Source organism: Salvelinus namaycush, chromosome 3 (assembly GCF_016432855.1).
Source record: "Salvelinus namaycush isolate Seneca chromosome 3, SaNama_1.0, whole genome shotgun sequence".
Lineage (NCBI taxonomy): Eukaryota > Metazoa > Chordata > Actinopteri > Salmoniformes > Salmonidae > Salvelinus > Salvelinus namaycush.
Genome location: NC_052309.1, coordinates 64,525,389 through 64,536,147, shown reverse-complemented (window position 1 = coordinate 64,536,147; position 10,759 = coordinate 64,525,389). Strand labels below are relative to the sequence as shown.

The following is a 10,759-nucleotide window of genomic DNA, read 5'->3' as shown; positions in this document are numbered from 1 at the left end:
TGATTCTATACATACAGTACAAATGTATTTGCATTTTGCCATACTGTACACTTAGAAAAAAAATTGCTATCTAGAACCTAAAAGAGTTCTTCGGCTGTCCCATAGGAGAACCCTTTGAAGAACCCTTTACACAGATGGTTCTACATGGAACCCAAAATAGTTCTACCTGGAACCAAAAAGGGTTATCCTATGGAGACTTTTTTCTAAGAGTGTAGATCTCAAGTTTAGCACATCACAACCAGTCATTGCTACGGACTATTCTTTGACAGCACAACTCCTTGACAGCACACTGAATGTTATAGAAGAGAAATAGTCTAAAGTATTAATATATTTACTTTAAAAAATGAAATAATAGATTATATTCAATGCGTTCAGACAATTCATCAAGACAATCACTGTTTTTAAACTGAAGTAAATAATGTAATAATTAAAAAATATATATAACAATGTCAAGACAGAAAACTCATACAATTACCTGACAACAATACAACTAGAACTCATACACCCAAACAATTTACATCGAAATTCTAACTCATATTCAAACAAAGCCTTTACTCGTATCTACTAAGTGAACATTTTGATGAAAAAGTTGTTTTTTAAGCCCTTATAATTCAACTCACAAAGCTAACCTTTCATGCCTCTCCTGGCATCTATATCTCTGCATCAGCATTCGTATAACAAGGCCTTCACTCATAGTTTGCGTATATGTTGTCATCTTCTTCGTAGTCATTCTCCCTTCCAGCTTTACATGAAGTGAGCTGCTCCAGGTCTAAAGACTCACTGTCTTCATCATAGATGTCTTCAGCAAAATCCCTCTCCATGAAGATATCTGGATTTTCATAGTCCGACTCATCTTCCTCACTTGCGTCTGGCCCTTCACCTTGGATGTTTCCGAACTTGTTCATGGCTCCTGGGGCATTCCTGAGGATGAATACAAACATTTGAGTTACATGCCTGGGGCCGGATTCACGAAACATTACTTACGGAAAAACTTAAGAAGCTGCTTGAGATTTAATTTTAGAAGTTCATAAGATAGTTCGTAAATGCAATTCCTCAATTCTTAGGAATTCGTAATTTTCTTAGGAACTTCGTAAATATCTTAAGAACTTCGTAAATATCTTCTTATGTGGCAATGACATTAGTGACGTGCTTGAAACCAATAAATAAGCCTATGTGACAGGGATGATATGATTTGGCCCACTATAATAAAGTGTTGATATTTCAATTTTATTACATTTCTTTTTTTGCTTTATGTCTCGAGGATAAAAATGTTTTAGTTGGCTCGTGAACCCTTTACACGCAAACAAAAAAAACATTATTTTTCACACATTACAGCCATCAGTCTAACGTTAGCTACTGTACATCAAAACCAACAATGGATAACCAAGGAAAGCGCAAAAAAACTTCAGTAAACGAGAGCTTGAAGTGATGGTGGAGGAAATAGCAGCCAGGAAAAGGTTGCTGTTGGGGAGACTTGATAACTGCAGGTTCACTGCAGAAACCAAAAAGAGAGGATGGGCGAGAGTGGCCAAGTCTGTCTCTGCCATCGGGGATATGGCAAGGGACACTGACGCCATAAAACACAAGTGTTCTGACAACAAGTAAGCTGCTAAGAAGAAGGGAGCTGAGACACCATTCATGTAGACCAGCTGGAGGAGAAGGTGTCGTCCATCATAGAGATGGTGGGAGAGACACTGCGAGACCGGTAAGTTAGTTAGCTACGTTAGCTAGCAAACGTGTAAAGACATTATATCCAACATAGCTAACAACGCTAACGTTACCTAAGTTAGCCAAGTTCTCCTTTGAAAATTGACGCGATAGCGCTAGCTTTATTTTATTTTTTTTATTTTTTTATCCCCTTTTCTCCCCAATTTTCGTGGTATCCAATCGCTAGTAATTACTATCTTGTCTCATCGCTACAACTCCCGTACGGGCTCGGGAGAGACGAAGTTCGAAAGCCATGCGTCCTCTGAAGCACAACCCAACCAAGCCGCACTGCTTCTTAACACAGCGCGCCTCCAACCCGGAAGCCAGCCGCACCAATGTGTCGGGAGGAAACACCGTGCACCTGCCCCCCTCGGTTAGCGCGCACTGCGCCCGGCCCGCCACAGGAGTCGCTGGAGCGCGATGAGACAAGGATATCCCTACCGGCCAAACCCTCCCTAACCCGGACGACGCTAAGCCAATTGTGCGTCGCCCCACGGACCTCCCGGTCGCGGCCGGCTGTGACCGAGCCTGGGCCCGAACCCAGAGACTCTGGTGGCGCAGCTAGCACTGCGATGCAGTGCTCTAGACCACTGCGCCACCCGGGAGGCCCAGCGCTAGCTTTTTAACACTTCTAGAATATTGTAATATATTGTTAATTACTAGCTAGATAATGCTTGTTTTTTTGTATTCTTGCCTTATTTAAATATCCGGTAGCGAACTGTTTCTGTGGCGCAAGACAACATTAATGGTTACAAAAGCACCCATTCGTCTCAAGACAAGAAAAAATCCTAAAGCATTATTTTCCAGAATCCCATTTCTTCTTAACTTTTTTCTTAGCAAGAAACTTAGGGAAAACCTTAAGAACATTTCCAATAACTATATTGAGGAATAGCAACTTTGCTTAACTTTCTCCTTAAGTCTATAGTTAAGGAAAAAATGCCAGTTAAAAAGAAATGTCTTCTTAAGAAGGTTTTGCGAATCCGGCCCCTGGACTTCAAGTCAGGATCTTGGCACACGTTACCCTTTCATAACTGCAGACATTTCTTTTTATCATTATTTTTGGTGGTACCCTTTTCACATCTATTCCTGCATGGCATCCTTTTTTTCATCCTTCATCTTTGCTCTTGCGGACAAAGGTTTCTACGTTGACATAGTCCTCTTCATCATTTTCCTCACTCGCTGACACACATCACGACAAGAGAGACATCACAACACTACATTAAGAGAGACCTAAGACAACAACATAGCATGGCAGCAACACATGACAACACAGCATGGTAGCAACACAACATGACAGCAACATGGTAGAAACACAACATGGCAGCAGCACAACATGGTATCAGCACAAAACAAGGTACAAACATGATTGTGCACAGACAACAGCACAAAGGGCAAGAAGGTAGAGGCAACACATAACTTACTCATTATTTTTAGTGGTAAGCAACTCCCTTTTCACATACATTCCTGCATGGCATCCTTTTTTCATGTCTTCATCTTTGCTCTTGTTGACAAAGGTTTCTACGTTGACAAAGGTTTCTACGTTGACATAGTCCTCTTCATCATTTTCCTCACTCGCTGCAACCACAGTGTTTCCATATGTGCTAATGTTATTGGCAGCTGAGGGATTGATCAGTTTAATTCAAATAAATAATGTCAGTGAATATAAGCAGGAATATATATATCATAAACAGTACAAAACCATAATAAAATTAGGGTTGAAAAATTCCAGTAATCAAAATGTCCAGGTTTTCAAGATATCCTGGTTGGAGGATTCCACATTTCCTGATGAATCCTTCCTGATTTTCAGGACTCTTCCAACTGGGTGTTCTTGAAAACCTGGGTATTTTGCAACCCTAACCTGAATCCTGATTAGAGGAGCTAGATCTTACTTTCTCTCGGGTTTATCATAATAGACTGCTCTCTGCTGCGTATCTTCCTCCAGACTAGACAAGGAATGAGCAGCAGCAGGAGGAGCAGTAGCCCAACTATTACACCAGAGGCAATAATGGGGACTATGGATGCTATGGAGAGAAACACCACAATCTTTCAAAAGACTACATTTCAGAATTCGTATAGCTATGAAATTCTTATGCAATGTAAAACATTGGTCTTAAAAAAATATTGAATGAATGATAGGACTGATAATATCTATATTTTTTTCTACTCACAATCCTTAAATTTGGCCTTCATGGTAATGCACTTAAACATGAAACTAAAATGTATTTTACCTCGAATGCTGACTGTCAGCAACTCTGTCTTGTTAGAATGGAATGACAGGGTGGAGACAATAACTTCATAAACACAACTGTAGTTCCCCTGGTCTGTATAGTCTGCAACAGGAACGTGAAAGGAGGCAGAGTGGTTGACTGCTGGCTTAGTTTCAGTCCTGTTGGACCCAGAGAAGTCCAGATAGAAGAGGCCTCCAGGATACTGTGGCTGAATGGAGCAGGTGATGGAGAAGCTGTGGCCCCTGGTCACCTCTGGCCCCTGAAGTCCCCAGAAAATCCCTCCATTTGGAGCACTGAGAGAGATGTTGGGCTGTAACAAGTCGACTAGCAAAAGACAAGAGCAGGTTGTTAACGTGTGCACTTAACTGCAGCATAACATAACATTTAGTGCCCTCAACTGTAAGTGTGTTCGTAGTCTTGGATCCAAGATGGCGTAGCAGTCAGACGTCTTTGTCTTGTCTCGTCCCATGTGTATATATATTTTTCTTCACGTTCTTTTTAATATTTTTCATAAACCTCAACTTCAAAATACTCTCCTGCAACCCGCCTCACCCAATGTGGTATGGATCTTCTTTTCTTTTTTTTTCCTAAAGTATTTCTATTTACCTCTGAACTGGAATAGCTCAACTGAAGCTAGCTAGCTACCAGCTATCAGTCAGCTAACTGCTAGCGGTCATCAGCTAACCTTTAGCTCGGAAAGCTCTCGCCAGTTCGTACAACGCGTTTCAAACCAGAGCATACCGGACCTATTTTTCTCTCCATATCCCCGAATTCCTACCACAAACTCTGAACCTTTTCATCTGGATCATCACAGCTAGCTAACCGCAACCAGGGTTGACTACTCCTGGCTAACGTTTCCGTCCCGGAGCTAGCACCAACTAGCCTGGGGATAGCCCATGCTAGACCCATCTCCCGGCTCACTCCTGGGCTACAATATCCGGACCCCTTCTACTGCCGGTACGGGGCACGGAACCCCGCCAATCCTCAATGACTGGAATACTGACATAATCTGCCCGAGGATTCCAACAGGCCCCTCAGGCGCGACGTCCGCTGAAGGCCAATTCTGCCAACCTTCAAAGGCCTTCTAGCTACTTAGAGCTACTTGGAACCCTACTAATTCCACAACTGATCTATCGACGTCACAGCACGAAGAGGCAAAAACAGACTTACCCCCATCGCAACGTCCCCCAAAGGCTAACTTGCTAGCCCCGGTCTGCTAACTGCTAGCTTGCCTACCCCGGTCTGCTAACTGCTAGCCCCTGCTAACTGCTTGCTTGCTAACCCGGTCTGCTAACTGCTAGCTTGCCAGCCCCGGTGTGCTAACTGCTAGCTTGTTTAGCCCCGGCCTACTAACTGTTAGCGTGTTAGCATCGGTCTGCTAACTGCTAGCTTGCCTGCCCCGTTCTGCTAACTGCTAGCTTGCCTGCCCCGGTCTGCTAACTGCTAGCCCCTACTAACTGCTTGCTTGCTAACCCGGCCTGCTAACTGGTAGCTTGTTTAGCCCTGGCCTACTAACAGTTAGCGTGTTAGCATCGGCCTGCTAACTGTCTGAATCGCCATGTTCCCAGTCAGCCCAACCACTCACTGGACCCATATGTTCACTTGGCTACGCATGCCTCTCTCTAATATCAATATGCCTCTTCCATTCCTGTCCTGGTTAGTGATTACTGTCTTATTTCACTGTAGAGCCTCTAGCCCTGCTCAATATGCCTTAACCAATCATGTTGTTCCACCTCCTACATATGCGATGACATCACCTGGTGCTTAGCTCCACACCGACTCCCCAGGTGCTCTCATTTGTTGACTTCTGTAACCGGAAAAGCCTTGGTTTCATGCATGTTAACATTAGAAGCCTACTCCCTGAGTTTGTTTTACTCACTGCTTTAGCACACTCTGCCAACCCGGATGTCTTAGTCGTGCCTGAATCCTGGCTTAGGAAAACCACCAAAAACCTTAATCTCCATCGCTAACTATAACATTTCCCGCCAAGATAGAACTGCCAAAGGGGGCGGTGTTGCAATCTACTGCATAGATAGCCTGCAGAGTTCTGTATTACTATCCAAGTCTGTACCCAAACAATTCGAGCTTCTACTTCTAAAAATTCACCTTTCCAGAAACAAGTCTCTCACTGTTGCCACTTGCTATAGACCACCCTCTGCCCCCAGCTGTGCCCTCGATACCATATGTGAATTGATTGCCCCCCATCTATCTTCTGAGCTTGTGCTACTAGGTGACCTAAACTGGGACATGCTTAACACCCCGGCCATCCTACAATCCAAGCTTGATGCCCTCAATCTCACACAAATTATCAATGAACCTACCAGGTACAACTTCAAATCCGTAAACACGGGCACCCTCATAGATGTCATCCTAACTTACCCTCAAAATACACCTCTGCTATTTTCAATCAAGATCTCAGCGATCACTGCCTCATTGCCTGCATCCGTAATGGGTCTGCGACCAAAAGAACACCCCTCATCACTGTCAAACGCTCCCTAAAACACTTCTGCGAGCAGGCCTTTCTAATTGACCTGGCCGGGGTATCCTGGAATGAAATTGACCTCATCCCGTCAGTAGATGATGCCTGGCTATTCTTTAAAAGTGCCTTCATCAACATCTTAAATAAGCATGCCCCATTAAAAAAATGTAGAACTAGCAACAGATATAGTCCTTGGTTCACTCCAGACCTGTCTGCCCTTGACCAGCACAAACACATCCTGTGGCGTTCTGCATTAGCATCGAATAGCCCCCATGATATGCAACTTTTCAGGGAAGTTAGGAACAAATATACACAGGCAGTTAGGAAAGCTAAGGCTAGCTTTTTCAAACAGACTCGTGCATCCTGTAGTACTAACTCAAAAATGTTCTGGGACACTGTAAAGTCCATGGAGAATAAGAGCACCTCCTCCCAGCTGCCCACTGCGCTTAGGCAAGGAAACACTGTCACCACCGATAAATCCACTATAATTGAGAATTTCTCTATGGCTGGCCATGCTTTCCACCTGGCTACCCCTACCCCGGTCAACTGCCCGGCACCCTCCACAGCAACCCGCCAAAGCCCCCACCATTTCTCCTTTACCCAAATCCAGATAGCTGATGTTCTGAAAGAGCTGCAAAATCTGGACCCCTACAAATCAGCCGGGCTAGACAATCTGGACCCTCTCTTTCTAAAATGATCTGCCGAAATTGTTGTAACCCCTATTACTAGCCTGTTCAACCTCTCTTTTGTATCGTCTGAGATTCCCAAAGATTGGAAAGCTGCCGCGGTCATCCCCCTCTGCAAAGGGGGTGACACTCTAGACCCAAACTGCTACAGACCTATGTATATCTATCCTACCCTGTCTTTCTAAGGTCTTCGAAAGCCAAGTTAACGAACAGATTACCGACCATTTCGAATCCCACCGTACCTTCTCCGCTATGCAATCTGGTTTCAGAGCTGGTCATGGGTGCACCTCAGCCACGCTCAAGGTCCTAAACGACATCATAACCACCATCAATAAGAGACATTACTGTGCAGCCGTATTCATCGACCTGGCCAAGGCTTTCGACTCTGTCAATCACCACATTCTTATTGGGAGACTCGACAGCCTTGGTTTCTCAAATGATTGCCTCGCCAGGTTTACCATACTACTTCTCTGATAGAGTTCAGTGTGTCAAATCGGAGGGCCTGTTGTCCGGACCTCTGCCAGTCTCTATGGGATGCCACAGGGTTCAATCCTTGGGCCGACTCTCTTCTCTGTATACATCAACGATGTTGCTCTTGCTGCTGGTGATTCTCTGGTACACCTCTAGGCAGACGACACCATTCTGTATACTTCTGGCACCTCTTTGGACACTGTGTTAACTAACCTCCAGACGAGCTTCAGTGCCATACAACTCTCCTTCCCCGGCCTCCAACTGCTCTTAAACGCAGGGAAAACTAAATGCATGCTATTCAACTGATCACTGCCCGCACCTGCTCGCCCATCCAGCATCACTACTCTGGACGGCTCGCACTTAGATTACGTGGACAACTACAAATACCTAGGTGTCTGGTTAGACTGTAAACTCTCCTTACAGACTCACATTAAGCATCTCCAATCCAAAAGGACATCTAGAATTGTTTTCCTATATCGCAACAAAGCATCCTTCACTCATGCTGCCAAACATACCCTCGTAAAACTGACCATCCTACCAATCCTCGACTTCGGTGATGTCATCTATAAAATAGCCTCCAACACTCAACAAACTGGATGCAGTCTATCACAGTGCCATCCGTTTTGTTACCAAAGCCCCATACACTACCCACCATTGCGACCTGTACGCTCTCGTTGGTTGGCCCTCCATTCATACTCGTCGCCAAACCCACTGGCTACAGGTTATCTACAAGTCTCTGCTAGGTAAAGCGCCGCCTTATCTCAGCTCACTGGTCACCATAGCAGCACCCACTCGTAGCACGCGCTCCAGCAGGTATATCTCACTGGTTACCCCCAAAGCCAATTCCTCCTTTGGTCGTCTTTCCTTCCAGTTATCTGCTGCCAATGAATGGAACGAACTGCAAAAATCTCTGAAGCTGGAGACTCATATCTCCCTCACTAACTTTAAGCACCAGCTGTCAGAGCAGCTCACAGATCACTGCACCTGTACATAGATGGGCTGTTTACAGATGGGCTATCTACCTACCTCATCCCCATACAGTATTTATTTATTTATCTTGCTCCTTTGCACCCCAGTATCTCTACTTGCACATTAAAACCTGTCTGACTCTGGCGTTCCGCTAGTGGAACTCCTCCCACATTCCACTGAAAAGGCAGAGCGCGAAATTCAAAATATATTTTTTAGAAATATTTAACTTTCACACATTAACAAGTCCAATACAGCAAATGAAAGGTACACATCTTGTGAATCCAGCCAACATGTCCGATTTTTAAAATGTTTTACAATGAAAACAGCACCTATATTTATGTTAGCTCACCACCAAATACAAAAAAGGACAGACATTTTTCACAGCACAGGTAGCATGCACAAAGCCAACCTAACTAACCAAGAATCAACCAAACTAACCAACAAACAACTTCATCAGATGACAGTCTTATAACATGTTATTCAATAAATCTATGTTTTGTTCGAAAAATGTGCATATTTCAGGTATAAATCATAGTTTACATTGCAGCTACAATCAGAAATTGCACCGAAAGCAGCCATAATAATTACAGACACCAACGTCAAATACCTAAATACTCATCATAAAACATTTCTGAAAAATACATAGTGTACAGCAAATGAAAGACAGGCATCTTGTGATTCCAGACAATATTTCCGATTTATCAAGTGTTTTACAGTGAAAACACAATATAGCGTTATATTAGCTTACCACAATAGCCAGAAACACAAGCCATTTACCAGTAGTAAAAGTTAGCGATCGTGACAAACCAGCAAAAGATATATAATTTTTGACTAACCTTGATATGCTTCATCAGATGACAGTCCTATAACATCAGGTTATGCATACACTTATGTTTTGTTCGCAAATGTGCATATTTAGAGCTGAAATCAGTGGTTATACATTGTGCTAACTTAGCTACTTTTTCCCACAACGTCCGGTTATTTTTCGGACACTTTTTCTGACACACATATTCTGACCAAATGACTATTCATAAACATAACTAAAAAATACATGTTGTATAGGAAATGATAGATACACTAGTTCTTAATGCAATCGCCGTGTTAGAATTCTAAAAATAACTTCATTACGACATCCAGCTTAGGTATAGCGAGAGAGTACCCAAAAGCTGGGTGCAAACGACTAGCACAACATGTTCGACAGATATATGAAATAGCATCATAAAATGGGTCCTACTTTTGCTGATCTTTCATCAGAATGTTGTACAAGGGGTCCTTTGTCGGGAACAATCGTTGTTTGGATTTAGAACAGCCTTTTTCCCTCTCGATTTAGCAAGCACACTTGCCAAGTGGCGCGAATCTCTCCATTTCAACAAACGGAAGAGAACGGAACACGGCAAAACTCCCGAAAAAATTTCAATAATCTGATTAAACTATATTGAAAAAACATACTTTACGATGATATTGTCACATGTATCAAATAAAATCAAAGCCGGAGATATTAGTCGTCCATAACGGCAGCTTATCAGAAGGCAAATCCAAGTACCTCCTCGCGCTCTCCAGAAAACAGGAAACTGGTGACACGTCATGCCAAGAGCTATGATTCGAGTCCAGATCAAGTTACACAGTTCATTTCTTCTCTCACTGCTTGTCGACATCTAGTGGAAGACGTATGAAGTGCATCTAAACTAATAAATAACAAGGACTTTAATAGGCAGCCCCTAGAAGAGTGCATCGATTTCAGATTTTCCACTTCCTGTCAGGAAGTTTGCTGCCAAAGGAGTTCTGTTTTACTCACAGATATAATTCAAACGGTTTTAGAAACTAGAGAGTGTTTTCTATCCAATAGTAATAATAATATGCATATTGTACGAGCAAGGATTGAGTACGAGGCCGTTTAAATTGGGCACGATTTTCCCCCAAAGTGAAAACAGCGCCCTCTGTCCTCAACAGGTTATTAATATTCTGCACATCTACCATTCCAGTGTTTAATTGCTATATTGTATTTACTTCGCCACCATGGTCTATTTTATTGCCTTAACTTAACTTACCTCATTTGCACTCACTGTATATAGACTTTTTGTTTTCTTTTGTTCTACTGTATTATTGACTATGTTTTGTTTATTCCATGTGTAACTCTGTGTTGTTGTATGTGTCGAATTGCTATGCTTTATCTTGGCCAGGACGCAGTTGCAAATGAGAACTTGTTCTCAACTAGCCTA

General features: G+C 43.1%; 1 protein-coding gene across 1 annotated transcript in view; it reads right to left on the bottom strand.

The window, feature by feature from the left end:
* Positions 1 to 202: 202 nt before the first annotated feature.
* Positions 203 to 10,759, bottom strand: part of LOC120043977 — a 68,271-nt gene continuing 57,714 nt past the window's right edge. The window contains exons 8-10 of the mRNA XM_038988572.1: positions 3,936 to 4,259; positions 3,129 to 3,324; positions 203 to 921 (exon numbers count right to left, since the gene is read on the bottom strand). Coding sequence (XP_038844500.1) covers positions 687 to 921; positions 3,129 to 3,324; positions 3,936 to 4,259 — 755 coding nt within the window. The 3' untranslated portion in view covers positions 203 to 686. The remainder of the gene's footprint in view (positions 922 to 3,128; positions 3,325 to 3,935; positions 4,260 to 10,759) is intronic.